Source organism: Gopherus flavomarginatus, chromosome 3, assembly GCF_025201925.1.
Source record: "Gopherus flavomarginatus isolate rGopFla2 chromosome 3, rGopFla2.mat.asm, whole genome shotgun sequence".
In the NCBI taxonomy this organism is placed as follows: Eukaryota; Metazoa; Chordata; order Testudines; family Testudinidae; genus Gopherus; species Gopherus flavomarginatus.
Genome location: NC_066619.1, coordinates 60,993,041 through 61,011,129, shown reverse-complemented (window position 1 = coordinate 61,011,129; position 18,089 = coordinate 60,993,041). Strand labels below are relative to the sequence as shown.

The 18,089-nt window shown below is 38.0% G+C and overlaps 1 protein-coding gene across 6 annotated transcripts in view; it reads left to right on the top strand.

Annotated features, from left to right (window-relative positions):
• Positions 1-18,089, top strand: part of KIAA0825 (KIAA0825 ortholog) — a 392,242-nt gene that overhangs the window by 130,246 nt on the left and 243,907 nt on the right. For all 6 annotated transcript variants that reach the window (XM_050943864.1, XM_050943863.1, XM_050943867.1 and 3 more), the window contains 4 exons: positions 6,481-6,651; positions 14,546-14,640; positions 16,382-16,609; positions 17,659-17,924. In XM_050943864.1, the coding sequence (XP_050799821.1) occupies positions 6,481-6,651; positions 14,546-14,640; positions 16,382-16,609; positions 17,659-17,924 (760 nt within the window). The remainder of the gene's footprint in view (positions 1-6,480; positions 6,652-14,545; positions 14,641-16,381; positions 16,610-17,658; positions 17,925-18,089) is intronic.

Sequence of the window (18,089 nt, the reverse complement as noted above, 5' to 3'; positions counted from 1 at the left end):
AAAGGAGCAGGCTCTGGTACCAGCCACCATCTCGTCGTTCTCATCTCTGGATGAGGCAGTGGCTGGCTCAGCAACCACTCCAGACTTAGAGGGCAGCAGGGCCCTACAGGAGCTGCTGAGACAGGTGGCCCAGAACCTGAAAATTAAACCTGAGGAAGTGGTAGAGACTGACTTAATGGTCGACATTCTTTCCCCTCCAGGGCCATCCCATATTGTGGTGCTGCTGCTGATTAAAATCATCAGCGATGCCATGAAGACCCTCTGGCAGACCCGTCCTTGTTGCCACCTACCACCATGAGGTACGAGGAGAGATACTTTGTTCCCTCAAAGGGGAACGGACACTTTTACACGCACCCCCAACTGGACTCTCTGGCAGTTGACATGGCCAACCAGCGCAAGCACCAGAGATACCGGGTCCCTCTCCCAAAAATCGGGAGGCCAAAAAGCTGCACCTCTTTGGGTGGAAAATCTATTCCACGAGGGAAGGGGAAGGGTTGCTGCTCTGTACCGCTAACCATCAGAACATGGACCCTGTGGATATTTACTTGGGGTGGACAGCTCATGCTGCTGCCTGTGTAACAGATACACTTTTATTTTTAGGCACTAGCTCAATGAGAGCTAGCGCAAATATGTCTACTTGAATGGGAATCACACACACCCCAAGTGTAGACGTAGGCTTAGTCCTCACCCTAATTTCTTACCTAAAGTGGTCTCTGACTTTCTTCTCAACCAGATGATCCATCTACCAATTTCCTTCCTCAAAACTGATATTACTTGGTGGGGAAGCAAAATTTCCCACCGTAAATATTGTCAGAGCTTTCCTACTTTCTGGACAGAACAAAGGCATTCAAGAGTTCTCCTAGACTGTTTCTGTATTTGTTGACAGGATGATAGGTCAGCCAATATTCACTTCAAAGATGTCAAAATAGGTCTTGGACTGTGTCAAAACACATTATATAATAGACCATTTGGATTCACTTGGGCTGGTGAGGACCCATTCCACCAGAGATCAGGTAGCATTTGCAGCTTCTCTATGAGATATCCAAACTCAGAGATTAAGGGCATGGCTACATTAGAGAGTTAACAGTGGCACAGCTGATCAGTGCACCTGCGCCACTGTAAACTTTCTAATGGAGCCACTCAAAATTAACAGGAGAAAGCTCTGCCATCAGCTTAACTACTCTAGCCTCTGCGAGCAGCTGTAGCCATGTTGGCAGGAGAAGCTCTCCCATGACATAGCGCTGTCCACACTGGTGCTTATAACTTATGGTGGTAACATAAGTTAGGGCGACATAAACTATGGTGTAGACATAGCCTTATAAAGAAGTTACCTAGAGTTCAGTTCACACCTTCACTAAGCAGTACTCCTGAGTTGAGTGCTCCAGACCTGATGCCCACTATGGGAAAGCTGTTCTTCAGTCACTCTACTCCATGTGTTGAGTTACTGCTTGTGAGTCACCAGAGGTAGAATAAATGTGAGCAATCACTTGCCTTCTCCATGTCTACAGAGTCTCTGTAAAGATGGATTCTGTTTTGGTGAAGGAACTGGAGAGTGATTGCAGCCACGCTACCCTTTATACCCTTAGCTGCTGGTGTGGACTTAACAGAGAGTGCTGTTCAAAAAGATTCTGGTCCCACACATGTAGGATGCATGTGCACTAGAAGTGGAATACATGTGGGCAATACATCTTGAAGAACCACAATTACTATAGGGTAAATAACCATTGTTTCTGGTTCCCTAATCCACAGCATTGTTCTCTATTCATAGATTATAAAGCCAGAGGGGATCACAATTATTATCTAGGCTGACTGGCTGTATAACAGAGGTCTGAGGAAGTCCTTGAATTAATTCCTCTTTGAACAAGTGCATAACCTTAAAAAAAAATCCATAGCAAGTTGCTCTAATGATTGATTACACTCACCGTTAAAAATTTGCACTTTATTTCCAGTCTGAATTTGTTTAGTTTCAACTTCCAGATAAAAAGAACAGGAGTACTTGTGGCACCTTAGAGACTAACAAATTTATTTGAGCATAAGCTTTTGTGGGCTACAACCCACTTCATTGGATGCATGTAGTGGAAAATACAGTAGGAAGATATATATACACAGAGAACATGAAACAATGGGTGTTACCTTACACACTATAAGGAGAGTGATCAGTTAAAGTGAGCTATTAACAGCAGGAGAGTAAAAGAACTGTTTGTAGTGGTAATGAAAATGGCCCATTTCCAGCAATTGACAGGGAGATGTGAGGAACTGTGTGTGTGTGGTGGGGGTGGGAGATGGGGGCGGAAATAAGCATGGGGAAATAGTTTTTCTTCCAGACATTGGATCATATTCTTAGTCTCTGGTTCCATGTCTCTATCCTAATGCCTGCTTCTATAATATGGAACAGCAGGCAGCTACATTCTTAGTTTGTGTGGAGTAACATTTTCCCTAAGGTACAAGAATTCTATCTTTTCCTCTCTGTTTTCTGATAATACTGAAGTGTCCTGATTAATTAAAGCCCCTCTTGCCACCTTGAAATACAGCAGACTCAGACAGACATCATTGCATTAGTTATACTCAGTTATACTTAGTTATACATTTTCAAGCAAGAATGAAAAAAGTAGGATTTTGGCATGTGTTCTGCTGGAAGCACAGGCCTCTAAGAATGGCAGTGCAGTGATACAGAAATTTACAAACATCTTCTTTTTACAGTTATTGTTTCGTTAAGTACCTTAGCAGAGTCAGAGTGCCTGTAGAACATATTTAACCAATAAACTCAAAGAAAAAAATGCTTGTTTTACAATACAGTATGCTATGATCTGAAAAAGTACATAGTATCGCTTCATGTACACACTACAGCTAGCTTCTTTTTTTTAATGTTTTCCTACACCTCTTTAATGGTTTGCAAGAACTTTGAACTCAGTCTTCAAGGTCCAGTTAAAATATATTTTAAATGTTCATTGAGATTGAAAAAAATGTTCAGAGTTCTCTTCTGAGAGTTTGGGAAGATATTTTGGAGTAACATAACTGTGTAGAATGTTTGTAATTGTGTTGGCTTTTAGGAATTTGTTACTTCCTGTTCATTGAAGAGCTGAAGGTGATGTGATATCAGGCACCTGAGGTATTGGCAGGCCCAGATGAAGGCCATAAATGCAAGGCCATAAAAAAAGTTGTGACATGGGGCCTTCTATAGCTCTGTCCCCAATCTGTGGCTCTGGCCCCTGCAGTGGTAATGACAGGTGGACCTCTCCCCTCCTCAGTAGACAGGGGCAGCAGTATGATGCTCCCCCAGAACAAAAGGTCTTGGAGTTAATATCCCATTGAGATGCATGGTACAGTTCTTACTTCTGAGAGCTATTGTTTCTGGCTGGCTGCAGACTCAGACAGACATCATTGCATTAGTTATACTCAGTTATACTTAGTTATACATTTTCAAGCAAGAATGAAAAAAGTAGGATTTTGGCATGTGTTCTGCTGGAAGCACAGGCCTCTAAGAATGGCAGTGCAGTGATGCAAATATTATTACCTGTTATTTTTGGGGCAGGGAGGGTGGGGAGGAAGCAGCAGCACTACTAGCAATAGAAACACAAATATGATATTTTCTTTTATCCAACTCTTAAAAGTATAACAGTGACTGTTAATGCCAAAACATTTATTCTGAATTTAGGGGAAGTTCAGATCTGGATATAAAATTCATAGCTCTGTTCTATCGCTATATAGGGGCCCAAAATTGGACCACCAAATCCAAACACTCCCAAACTTTTGGCATATTTGGACAGGGCCATCGCTACCCATACACAAAGTACGCAGCTACGTAGGGCACCAAGAAATTTGGAGCACCACATTTCCAGATGCCGTGTCCAGCTGCATGCTGCTCCAGCCCCTGCTCCACCTCTTCCCCATGACCCCCGACCCCTGCTCCACCCCATCCCCACCTCTTGCCACCCCTGCCCCATCCATACTCCACCCTTTCCCCAAAGCCTCCACTCCTGCCCCGTGTCTTCCCACCCCTGCTCCGCCCCAGCCCTGCCCATACTCCACCCCTTCCCCAAAGCCCCCACCCTGCCCCTTCCCACCCCTGCTCTGCCTCAGCCCTGCCTCATCCCACTCCTCCTCCACCCCAGCCCTGCCCCCACTCCCCTGAAGACTGCAGCAGGGCTTGGCCTGCACTCAATGCATGGTAAGTGGAGCAACCTGGCCCCAGCCTGCTCCACTCCCCTGGCTCCCAGCCATGCCGCTGGTGAGTGCTGTGGGGCGGTTTGCCCCTTGCACTCCCCCCCCCCCCCCCGGCTGGGAGTCAGGAGCGCAGAGCGAAGCGGTCTGGGGCTAGGGAGTGGTTCTCCCCTGCCCCCGCAGAGGCCTGAGGCCCAACATAGCCCCCTTTCAGAGGGGCTGCGTAGGGCACCAAAATGGCTAGGGACAGCCCTGCATTTGGATTCTCAGCTGAACTCCATGGCTAAGAACCATCTCTGCTTCAAAGGGTTCTGCCACTCCTTTTAACTGAGCCCAGTGTGCTCTGATTGGCTGCTTCCCTGCAGCTTTTCTAGGCAGGTCTGGAAGACTTTTTCTGCTCCTTTCCTGGGGCAAGGTGTGGTAGGACAGTGATGCCTCCAGCAGGGGGCTCAAAGGACCTGGTACACCCCATCATGCACAGTTTAATCATTTTTTGAAATGTTACATTGCAAAAGTTATAAAAATATTAAATATTATTTTTTAAAAACCGTGTGATCGAGTAAAACAAAATAAAAATCATCACGCAGCCTTCTAAAGTCTGGCTGCATGCTCAAGCAGGGTTCCCTGGTTGATGTGACGTTATTATATGTTTCAAGCTGTAACCATTGAAAATAAAATGTTCAATTTCTGGAAAAAATAACTGTTGTATGAGTGTAATGCTTTCTGATATTAGTTCACTGACAGTTTCACTTGTTTTCAAACCCCACATATTTAGGGTTGTGGAGAGTTAGATTGATGTCTCTTTTCACTCAGATGTCATATTCATTAACTGTATTGTGCAAACAGAGTGTTAAACTGACAAGGTGACTTGCCAAGTGACAGTGTATTGATGTGATGTCCCAAACCATTAATATATGGTAAAAGGGTGTTCTTGATTTGCTCAATCAATTTTTTGCAACACAATGTTTTTGTCTGCAAAATACTGCTAAGAATGTTTTCTGAATTAAAACCTTTAACTGGAATGTTCCCCACCTGCCTTAGCTAATGGATAGTGAAATCTTTGTAAGAGTTACTTTGTAATATGACATATGTAATTGAAATATACCAAAGGACTATAAACTCTATTAACAAAAGCTGATTTTTTTTTGTGATCACATTAATATAGGGACTGAACTTCCTGATTTCTAGTTTTAGACAACATTGTCAACTCTAAAAAAAAAACAAAAAAACTTCTGATTGATATTACTGTTTAAAATAAATATAATGTTATAAAGCAAAATTGACATATATCTTAAGGCCTTCTTGTGTGTTTTGCCATAGTTATGCTAAATAACATTGCCAGTAAGAAGAAACATTTACTGTAGAAAAAACAGTAAAAGCTTAAAATACATTATTGTATGTAAGGTAAGAAATTACAAAAATAATTTTAATGTTTGCAAACAACGGTAGGGTTACATGCATCATATAGAATTTTATTTATAAAAACATTCGTCTACAGAATGTGTGCATCTTAGTAAATTTTATTTTAGTTTGGAATCAAACCAAAGAAGGTCAAAAAGAAAAAAGCAACCACTACAATCTGCCAAGATGTTTACTGAGTAACAATCTTGTTGTGGGTTATGATCAGATAAGTATTGATGGTTCTTTGATTATGGTATCTACCATAATCTGATCGATACAGGAGATTTATTATGTTGTATTTGTAATAATTTCAAATGATCATAATCAAGATCAAAGAGTAGAATACAATGACAGTTTGGTTGATGGAGGAATCAAGTTTTGAGGCAACTGAAGAATACTGCCCAAAGATGAAAATAAGAGATTTCTCAGATGTGGCAAGTTTTACGTCACTTACTCCTTTTCTTTCTCTCCCATCCCCTCAGATGTATGGTTTGGAAATGGGACTGGAGATGGGTGGAGCAGAAATGCAACTTGCTTTGGTGATCCTTGCTTGGCAGACTAATCCTGCAAGGAGACTTCTCTGACTGTCGTAATTTGGAGTAGTCTTTAGGTTTGTCCTTTGTTTGTTTCAGCTCCCAGCCTACTCCAGGACTGGAGGAGCAGAAAAGTGGTTTTCCACTACCTTTCTCCCCCATTCCTTTGTGCACTGAGTGCATCTTCACTGGATGCAGGGATCTGATCCTTTAAAAAGGGAAGTGACACAGTTCAGACTATGATACTAGATTATCTTGTGTCATGACAAATAATAAGACTGACTTTATACAGTGTATTTTAATAAATTTTAGTTTTATCATAAGCATATTTTACATAATATCTACTAAGAAATAAAATAAATGCCATGACTTTTTGTTTGGACAGCTACCCAAGAATGCCTCAAAAAAGGAAGAAACTTCTGCTTAACTTTGTATCAACTCAAATGTCTTTCTCAGCTTATAAAACTCTTTTTGTTTATGGAAGAAAGAGTTGAAGAACTCTCTGCAGAAATTCTGTTGTGGCCCTGTTTCACTGAGAAGAACAAAAATGTTCAAGGTAATGTGTAATTTTCTTTACTTACTGTTTTCAGTTTGTGGAAAAGGATCACTTTGTATGAATTCCAAAGTAAATTAAATTTGCAGTATTATAAAAATAAATTGCAGTATGTTTGCATTTTTTCTCCAATCTCCCACCATATAAACAAGTATCTTGCAACATCTAATTAAATATTTATTTAAAATAATGTAGATGTATATTTAAATTGTAGATTTTGTGGGAAAGAATTGATACTTGTATGTAAAAGATGTGATTATATTATAATTATTTCTGATATGGAGTGAAATACACTGCCTAATAAACATTTTCTACACATATATATATATATATATATAACAAAATAATATATGGAGGTTTCCACTGCTGTGAATATTCCTGAGCTTGTTCCATGGAGGCTGCAATTTTTATATTCAGTGGGGAAATCACTGAACTTTGAACACTAATTTTAGGTCAATTTAATGTGCATTTAAATGTAGTTGTTTTAATTTATAGCTTGATCCTGCAAACACTACTGAGTTGTTCCATTGACTTCAGTGGGACATCTCATGGCAATAAGCACTTTGCCCAGAAGTAAATATTTGCAGAATCAGGTCTTTGATTGTATTTCCCTTTTCTTATTTTATTACTGGACTATCTCCAGAAATATCAGATGAAGAAAATGTGTAACCCTGCAAGCTGGGAAATGAGATGAAGAAAATCTACTAGCTGAGAAATGGTGTGCCTATAGTTTGTTCCTCTTCTCAGCTTTTTTACCCAATGCACTTAGACCAGGTCACCAATGAGTAGATGGTCTGAAGAGCTTTAGCTAGGCTGTGAGAAAATTTTACACTGAAAATGAGGCTAGGCTGCTCAGGGAGTAGGATAGGTAGAGTCGTGTACTTTGTTTCTCTGCACCAAGCTATGGGCTGGGAAGAAATGTATCCTGGGAGTATGGTCTAAGAACACTAAAATGAAGAAGCGTAGGAAGAAAGAATAGAGAGGCAGACAACTTGTCAATGGAGTAGAGCAGTGGTTCGTGAAATGTTACAGTTGGTTCTCAGGGAAAAATTCCCTGATGGTGGACAGAGTTGTCCCTAGGAACCCCAGGCAGCATGGGGCCAGCAGCCTGGAGTGCCTGGACTTCCAAGAGCTAAGCAGATCAAAGCAAGAATATCTATCACACTGAGGTGATTTAAACTTCAAGACTCCTTATAAGTAATGGAAAGGGAGGTGGATCTTTTTTGCTGTTTTTAAATTTAAATAGGCAGTTAGTATTTGTTTTTTAAATTATTATGAAGAACAAGTTTAAGCTTTGTTGTAATGTGTGTTGTTTGCCTGGACTGCTCAAGACCTGAATGCTTGTGTAGGAGGAACTCTTTGAGTTGGCTTCTTAAATACCTTCATGCTGTTTCACATCTGATACTCCTTGATGAAACATAGCAACCTTATCTTATAACAGGCTTATTCAAAGTGATGTAATATATGGAGATATACCTATCTCACAGAACTGGAAGGGACCCTGAAAGGTCATCAAGTCCACCCCCCTGCCTTCACTAGCAGGACCAAGTACTGATTTTTGCCCCAGATCTCTAAGTGGTCCCTTCAAGGATTGAATTTACAACCCTGCTTTTAGCAGGCCAATGCTCAAACCACTGAGCTATCCCTCCCCCTACGAAAGTAAGATCTTGGAAGAGTGGTGCCATTTTCATAATGTAATGTAAATACTGTAATGATAAATAATAATAATAAACAGTGTGTAATAAGCATGTCATAAAAACAAATTTAATATTTCCAAGATCACTGCTTTTATAACTTATTCTCAGGTAAAGGAGAAAATCCCTGGAAATATTCATTTTTAGGAGGGGGTTCACGAGACTTGACATTTTAGTGAAAGGGGTTCACACGTTGTTAAAGTTTGGGAACCACTGGAGTGGAGCAATGCATTCTTAACCTGAAACTGTTGGACACTATGTCAGTAAAATAAAGAAATAGAAATCATTTTGTGTTAAAACAACACTAAATTAACGTAAAAGTATTTTATATGATATATTGAAGCTCATTTAAAATTTGCATTTAATGCCTTCCATTTTTCCTATTGATTTCAATGCGGAGTGAATTTCTTTCTCACTCTATCATATTTTCTTCCTGTTAGCAGGAAATTGTGTGCCTTACTTAACTACATTAATTGTAGTGTTGTTTCTCTTTTCTTGGATACAAGTGTAATTACTCTAAGGAACTCTGAAAACAGGAAAACAACATGATTGTGTTTAACAAAATATATTTTGTACAGTAACACCTTTTTATCTCGTTATTTAGAGTAATATATATTTTGAAAGAAGGAATGTTAACAAAGAAATGTTCTGTTTTCCATGAGGCATATTTAGGCCCTGACCCTGCAAACACTCACACATGACCTTAACTTTACATAAAACTGTTGGTGCTGAATGGTTTGAGCTTTTCTTTTCCCGAATTTTTCCACTCATTTATGACTGTCTGTATACTCATATTGTCTCCTAAGTGGTGGCTCTAGCTTCCATATCTGAATAGGTGAGTGTCATTAGATCAGCTTCCGTGGCAGCATTCTGGGATGGAAGGCTCCCGTGGTTCCAAAGGAAGTACAAAATTTTGGTCACTATTTAACAAATGTGATGATATATTTAATACAGATTAGGGCAGTGTGACTAGCTAACACCTTCTTTTTCAGACTTGCTATTCCGATTAAGGTGATCTGGATTTATTCAGAAAACCATTCTGAAGTACATCAATTACTAAGAAGAAATATGAAGTGCAGACATGGCCAGAGAAATAAGAAAACAGTGTTTGAGAAGTAAAATATTAGTTAAGATTATCTTCACTTCAGTTTTAGTGACTACCTGAAAGATAGTGGGAGAATGAGAACTATGTTTACAGTTGTTCCAGCTTTCTGTCAAGAATCCAGAAGGGAAATAAGATCTTCTCTGTCAATGTCCTATATTATCCTGATTAATCTAGATCACTGTCTCACTGATAAAGCCTCAGTTAGAAGGACAGCTTAAATACACCTAACAAGGATACTTTATTTTAGGCTGGCAGATGTCCTGCTTGTGATATAGGACTAGGAAAAGTAACAGCCATCTTGTGTACTTTTTTGGAAGTATCTTATTTCCTATTAGAGGGCTTAGAAAATAATGTACTTTTTAGCTCATTGAGAGTTTGCACTACCACTGTAGGTAATTTGGGGATTTGTACAATAAATAATAAAAAAGCAAATATTGCACTGATATGATGTTTTCCCAGACATCAAATAGAGGCCCTACACTTGTTTCTTTTTCCTCTTGGCTATATTGAGTATCTGTAGAGGCCCTTATTAGCCTTGTATTTAAGTCATACCAGGAAGTAACTGAATATTTTTTGGCTGTTGCAATAACAAGTTTAGTTGTTCTTAGTTCAGAATGTCATGTGGGGACTTCAGACTTGATATTTAGAACATTTGTAAAGTTCCATCAGAAATAAAGTAGTTCTTTGGATGGTTTCTTTTTTTTTTTTTGCCAGAGGTGGTATCTGAGTTTTATCTAAACCAGTAGGATTCTTGGCCCTCATTTTTCCCTAGACCCAGCAATGACAGAGAGCAATGGCTGCATAAATTGGATGTAAGAAGAACACTTGGGGTTTATCTCAGAAGAATCAAAGATTTCAGATCTTCTGACAGATTGTCTGTACTCTTAGGGGGTCTTAAGAGGGGTCAAATGGCTTCTAAGAGTTCCTTAGCTAGATGGTTAAGGGATTGTATTAGGGAGGCGTGTGTAGTTAAGGGTAAAGAGACTCCCAGGGTTTGTAAAGCTCATTACACTAGTACTAGAGCTGCTTCTTGGGCGGAGAGGTCGAAGGCTTCCACATTGGAAATTTGCAAGGTGGCCACCTGGGCTTCTCTTCATACTTTTTCATAGCATTATTGCTTGGATGTAGTCTCTTCCGCAGATTCTGCTTTTGGTAGGAGGTTGCTTGTGAACCAAAAAAAGAACAGTAAAGAAAAGAAAGACATATAGTTCACACTTCTAGCTGCCAACAAGACACGTTTCTTTGCAGCGTGAACAATGGAAAGCTTAGAAGATCAATTTAGGCGATTAAAAATAGATGTTACAGGGAAGTACTGCCCACCAGTACTCTTATGGTAACCCCATGGCAGACAATAGCACCAAGGGACACACTGAACCAAAGTGAACTCTGTAGGGAGATGGCTGTAGCAATTGTACTGAGGTGATATGGACAATTCTGTGACTTCAGTTTGAGAGTTCTGTGTCTGGAATTTTGTGCAATGTATTCAATAGGTTAAATCCCCCAAATTGTTTCACATAGATGAACAAAAATGATCTATGTATTGCATTCTCTATTATAATTTATTTTCAGTATGCTTTTTAAATTCTTCATAGGTTTATTTCTTGACTACTTCATCTTCAAACATTGCAAAAGCAGGTATTCCTCACTGAGGACTACATATGTACCATGTTTTAAGCTTAAATCCAAAATATACTTCAAGTATGCAACCACAAATAAGGTATCTGAAAAATGATTTAACTGATATAAATACTTGATTCGTGCACCACCAATTCAACAATATATAGAATTTGCTTTTAGAATTGCTAAAACAATATACTTCCGAGAGGCGAATATGCATGAGGAATTTCTGCCAAAAAGCATTTTGGGGGGGGGGGAAGTCATAAACCACTAAAAATAGAATGTGAAAGCGCTTTGACCACCAAATTGTAGTGTGTCACCAGGGCAAATCTACATTTCTTATCCTTTTGAGAAAAAGGTAGGTTTGGCCATCAGGGCTCTCTAGCAGGGGGTGGATATAATTAACCCTTTCCTTGTTGGTCTTTCACCACACTTGCTCTCATCTATTTACATTCCATTGAAATCACTGGAATGTTCAAACATACCTAGTACATTCAGCATCACAGGAGGTGTGTTCTATTTGAAGGAACCTGGAACATTCAGTAGCAGTCAGGGTTAAGTGTGAGATCATTATTTAGAATGAAGAATACACTGACAAATTGCATTTTCCTTCCATCTTTAAGATGCGTTTTCTCTCTTTCCTCTGGCTTTTCAGAAGCCTCTTGTTGAGACTTTTAAAAATCAAAAACATCTAACACACTTTCATCTTTCTCTCGCCTTTTTTCCATTCCACTGAGAAAGGTGAACTTTGGACAGATCTGATAATGAGTGCCAAGAAAAGCTTTTTCCAGTGGAGCTCTTTGAAACACCCTGGGCAAAGATGTCAAGCCCTTAGGTTTACAAGCTTTGCCTCAGGGGACCAAAAAGATTTGCCAAGGTCTTCCTTTCACAGCTTAAGAAGAAGAAATCTTTTACTTTACATCCATTTCTAGAAAGCATAATAAAAGGAAAATAGGATCAAATTTACAAAGTGCCTCATCTTAAAAGACAGTGTTTGAAGTTGTACAGACTTCAGCAAGACAAATATGATCTTTGCTTTGGTCCCAAAGGTATATGCAGCTGTAGCTTCTGTAGTAAATTTTTTTTTCCAAAGGAACAAACTGATGGGAAGATGGAATTTACAGTTAGAAAGACATGACTTTTAATCTGAGATGTATATTTCTTCTGTTTGGCATGCGAGAACAAATTAGAAGTCCATGATGGAGCAGAGAAACTAGGAGGACTTCAAATCTATTATTACTAAAATATTTTTAGTTTTTCTTTTTATTAATGATGTTTCTGTTGATATTCTTCATTTTCTTCAGAATATTATCTCTAGTGGAGTTAAAATAAAAATCCTGGCTGAGTCCATAACATATAGATGGGCAAGCCAACCTGCGAGTAGCTTTGTAGTATTATTTAGCTTGCTAACTATTATTTTTGAGGATGTTGAAAGGATCTGTGTTAAGTCCAGTCTTCAGTAATGACCTAGACAAGGGAGAACACCAATATGGTCTGGGGTTGGTGGAGAGGGGCACTTGGGTCTGGAGAAAGTTTACTCTGTGCTAGAATCTGGTCTTGGAGGGAGAAACCCAAAAGGACTTAAGTTTGATAGTGGTGTGTAATTTGCACAGGTGTTTTTACTGAGATATATCAGCAGTTCTGGAATATTTATGCAAACATATCAGGTTACAAGCAACTGGTCATCTCTGCGCAGCTCTGCTGTAGACTAAGGGGGAAGATCCTTAACTAGTGTAAAATATCATGGCTCCTATCACAATTTATACTAGTTGATGATCTATTTCAAAATGTGTTCACTTCTGGTAAGTTCACTAAAAATATTAACAAGGAGGAGGGTGTTCTCAGAAGGACAGTGTAAATGGAGGCTAGTCATTTGACTTTTTGATAAAAGATTAAAAAAGTGAATTTATATTGCTTACTTGATAATAAGAGAATGTAAGTCTTCTGACATTGAAAGGGTGTGAACGCTACAAGCAGATGAATATCTAACATAGTAAGGGAAAGTATAAATTTTCTTTCTCAGTATCAGCTCATTATTCCTAGGTAGATTGGATATCAGGAGAAACTTCCTGAGAGCAAACTCTTAAAAATAAGGAACAACTTCCCAAAGGAAGCATTGGAAGCTCCATCACGTAATGCATTTAAAAACGGGCAGAATTAAATATATAGCAGAGAACTACTTGCAGTGGGAAAGCGGTGAAGTAGGTGACCTGATTGGTATTGTCCATCTTTATGTTCTGCCATTTTATTTTTCATTTTTCTAAAAATAAAATTTATTTTTCCCTGGAACTAGTTGCATTAACATAACTCAAGACAGGACTTGAGGAAGTCATTCCAAGCCATGGAACATTGTGTAAGAGCATAAGCAAAATACCCTCCTTCAAAGGATGCACTATCTAAGGAAAAGGAAAAATCTATTTTAGGCAAATGAGATCCTTAGGATCTCAAAGAATTAGATGTTTTCTTCAACAGAAAAGCTTTCCCCAAACTTTGAGCATACATATTGCCAGTGACTTCAAGCTGCAGAAGACCTTTTAATATATGCTCTTAACAATACTCTTCAGCTATGCTTGATAGCATTCTATCATTTAGTACTCCTTGTTTTTTGTCTTTAATTTCACATAAGACATAGTAAATTAGTAATACCTGCACCAGTGTGGTATGTAAACTATATATTAAGAAAAGAAAGGATGTTTAAATTATTAATTACATTGCTTTTATTTACTTGTTGAGCACTGGTGGTATGTTTAGTGCTGATCAGAACGTAGAACAGACATGTCCTCTGCCCTGTAAATCTAAGGGCCAGATAGTACAAACACACATGCAAATAACTGCATGGGGCAATTCATGTGTGTAAGTGTTTGCAGGACCGGGCCCTCAATTTGTGACCTCTGTCCCAGTTATTGGTTTACACTAGATTAAATCAATGGTAAAATTCCCATTGAGATCAATGGTATGTGACTGGGCCATATATGTTGGGCTTTGCTAATGAAGTATTAGTTCTAAAGAAGTCTGTACTTACTCTGATTGTTATTTTGGATATAATAATTGCACTAATTAGCTGCCATTTGATTCTTATTGTGTCAGAATTTTAAAATCGCTAAAATGTTTAAAATATATAGTGCCACATAATTTATTTAATTTACTGAACAAAGAACAGTAATTAATTTTTACACAGTTGCTCTAAAGTTATCTATTCTCGCTAGCACAATCAGTATAAAATGAATTAATGACAAAAGGGACTATATTTTATACATTATCTATGCATATGTGTAAAATATGAATACAATGGGATGTGGATTTCATAAGGTTATATAAAAGGAGCTGTGTATAAGCTGAATTTGACTTTATCGCAACATTAGTATTCTACATCTTGTTGAATTTTTTTATTCTACATATTGATATATCAGAAGGTGTTGTAGGCTGCAGAATTTTCTACAGAATTAATCTTAACTTTGATCCCCTTTATCATACTGTGCAGGAGTTCTGAAGAAAGCTAGTGGGGAGCTTTTAATAGGGGAAACTAGAGCAAATGAAACCAGTGTGCTTCCTGAACAGTTACTTCAGGTAAAAGAGGTGAGTATGAAAAGAGTCTTGGACTTTATAAGGATTTTTTTTCTTTTTCTTTTTCTCTCTGTCACCAATATAGATTCTGTTGGCATACTCATTATAAACGCCTGTTTCCAGAAGTTAATTGTTTGAATATTATAATTAATTTTAGACTGCAGAATCTCAGCTCAGGATGAAAAAAATCCTATACAAAATTTGTATGTAAAGAGACAAAGAGGATAATCTTTTTTATTTTTATTTTTTGGTACACATTATATTGTAACAAAGTTATTATCAGAAGAACACAATGCCACGGTTACAAAGAGGAAAACCCAAACCGTGCACAAACATAAAGTCTTTATTTAATATTCCATGTGTTCTTGAATATACCATAGACTGACAAAATGTACTGAAGTCTTAGTAGCTGATCATGCAGATGCTTACTGCTAGAGTTTGTGTTAGTTCCTTTATTAGTCATTTAGTGCTATAATCCTTGCAGAAAGCATATGCAGTATAGTGGCTTGGTCTGTCCTCCATTTACTAATTAAATGTTGGAGTTGAGTTTAGGGGACTTAAGAGGTCTAAAAGACATGCCAGGTCAGTCATTGCCCAGTAGTGGAATTTTATTAATCAGTACCAAATTTTAGGACTCAAACAGCTTGTTTAAATACACTTTGGATCTGTTTGTAGGACTTAGGTTTGAATGTTGTCTTCATAAAAAGTATTTTGATCCGGATGAGCTATACCTAGCACAGGACCTCAAGACAATGTGGAGAAAGTGGTATTATGCTGTCTTTGTACTCCCCAGATTATGACGTGGGCTCTGGGATCAATTAAGTCCCTGACACAAGTTAGAGCAATGTAAGCGCTTTTCCAATTTCTGGCTGGTTATAATGCCTAACTTCTTAGCGTACGCGCACAATAGACTATTGCAGCAGCTAGGGTTATTAGAGCCTTGTCTCCTTCCCTCTCCTACCATGCCACTTATGTCAGAGGCTGGTTAGGTTAGGCCCTGAAATATTTCCCTTAAACTAGAGACATTATCAGACGGCCATTGTTGTCCAGCATTAAGATGGCTTTACACCATCGGAGCAGTGCAAAGCAGAATTAGTATGAGCCAGAGGGTGGTCCATGATATTCCTCAGATCCACCTCAGAGGTCTCAAATTTTTTGGCCAGGTTTGTGAACTCCTGTAACCTAGACTAGTTTAAACTGTGGGCAAATGCAGCACTAAAGAAACAAATTCTAGCATCGGTATGCCAAAACTGGTTTCTCTAAACCGTTTACCATTCACATTATTGGTTCCCTGGTTTTGAGTTATAAGCATGCTAAGGAAGTAAGAGAGAATATTACATGGTGTCTGATGTTGCAAACTATAAAAATGGCTATAAAATTTAATTGACTTTTTAAAATATATTGAATTTAAAGGTTGCTTTATGTGGTAAGTAAAGTGCAGCCTGCTGCTCAAATAAAGATAATTTTATTGAAATAGATTTTTAGAAATGACATTTTGATATTTTTATTAACTCCAATGACAATTTAAATGAAACATTATTATATGTATTAATCTGTATTAAGAATACATATGTTTTTTAATGTTAGTTCATTGTTTGTGAATTGTATTTTCCGAGTTAGGTGAATGACTTTCACAGTATGACAGAGTATCTCTACATAACTTATATACCGGTAGTCATATAAGATTGGAACCGTAACAACAGTAATGCTCATTGCTGAGTTTGGTTTTATGTCATATACATTTATATTTCAGACTACTTTATTGGATTTTAGCTGGAGGAATGCATTTAAAGACCTGTCTTCTTCTGTGGCACACTGTATAACAATAGCGATTGAAGATTTTTCAACTAAAATTCTTCAGCTTGAGCAGAAAGAACAGTCTTCAGCTGCAGTCTATACAATGAGCCTAGTAAATATCCAGCAAATAAGAGAGTCCTGGGAAACAGTCAATGAGGAGGAACAACCAAAACGAATAGCAAAGGCAGGTATCCAAAGATCTGAAGTTTGCAGGGAGACAGAATGCCAAGGTTGTTTGCCATCCAAGCCTTGAAGTGCTTACAGTGCCATTAATTTTCCAAGTTGTATATAAATGGAGTTAAAAGGAAAGTAAAAGGCATTACAATACAATGCCAAACATTGTGTTATACTTTAACACATAGTCTGTACTATACAAAATGAACTTTTTAACTTTGCCCCTATTATTTTTTGCATCAAAAGGATTCAAAACCATTCCGATTAGTGTCTGTGGCGCTACATCCCAATTTGATGATGATATGCTTGCAAATTTGAAGCACTGCTATAACAGGATTTCCTGTATTTATTTCCTTAGGCATGCCATTTAATTGATCAGCATAACCAATATTATGGCCAATATGGAGTTCTTTGATTTGGCTAAAAGGTCAGATATGTTGATTAATTAAATGGTTAGTCTAAGGATATATAATATATGAAAGCTTTTTAATGTTGTAATTTTTGCAAGTGTTTTACCTATTTAGGATGGAAAGCAATTGATACTAAGCAGAATTATTAAATGTTTAGTTAAAGGAACATACAGGCTTTTAGTAAGATGGCTTTATTGAGAACAATACATACTTACTAGAAGATGACAATGTCCAACCTATAACTAGCAGCAAGAAATTGATTAAAACATTGCTTTTGAAAATGATATAATAGCTTAGAGAATTATCCCTGTTTGGAAGTTATTATCGTCTGAATGCCATTAAATATATATGATGAGAGGGCATGAGCAAAATTAGGGCATTTTCTCATATAAGGTTAAATCCTTAAATATTTCTTAGCCTGTACTGTGCTGGTATACAGCACAAAGATTTAGAAGTTATATTTGATGTATTCACGTTGTTATAAATAAATGTTTTGCCTTCTATACCAGAGATTGAAATTTTTATAAGGCTGATTCAATATATTTAAGTTGTGCCAATTTCATTATTCAGGAATTTGGCCCTGGCATACATAAATTATACAGAGCTGTCAGAGTAAAGATAACTTGATGCCACATTTATTTCTCCCTAGTTTTGTTCTGACATCATGGAAGAACTTGACACAGTGCTTCCACTGGCTCTGGCATGCAGAGATGATTCTCTTCAGGAAATGAGAGCAAACTTTGTAGAGGTGTGCTGCAAAGTAGCAACAGCTGTCCTGGAAAGGTTGGAGGAGAGAAGCAAAGAAGTTCCCTCCAAGGCTCCACTGCAAAACTTGTATGCTGTTCTCTCCACAGCAGTACATGTCTTTCAGCATTTTATGATGTATGATAGTTTAATGAGAGATACCAGCAAGAAGTGAGTCCTTTAAATATGTTTTAGTTCAAATATAGGTAATATGGAACGTTGATTCCATTTCAGTGATATAATGTATAATCTATAATACTTGTAAATATACCCAAAATATTTCCTATAGTTAAAGTACCATTTACACTGTTTTTTAGGAAAGATCAGACATACTGA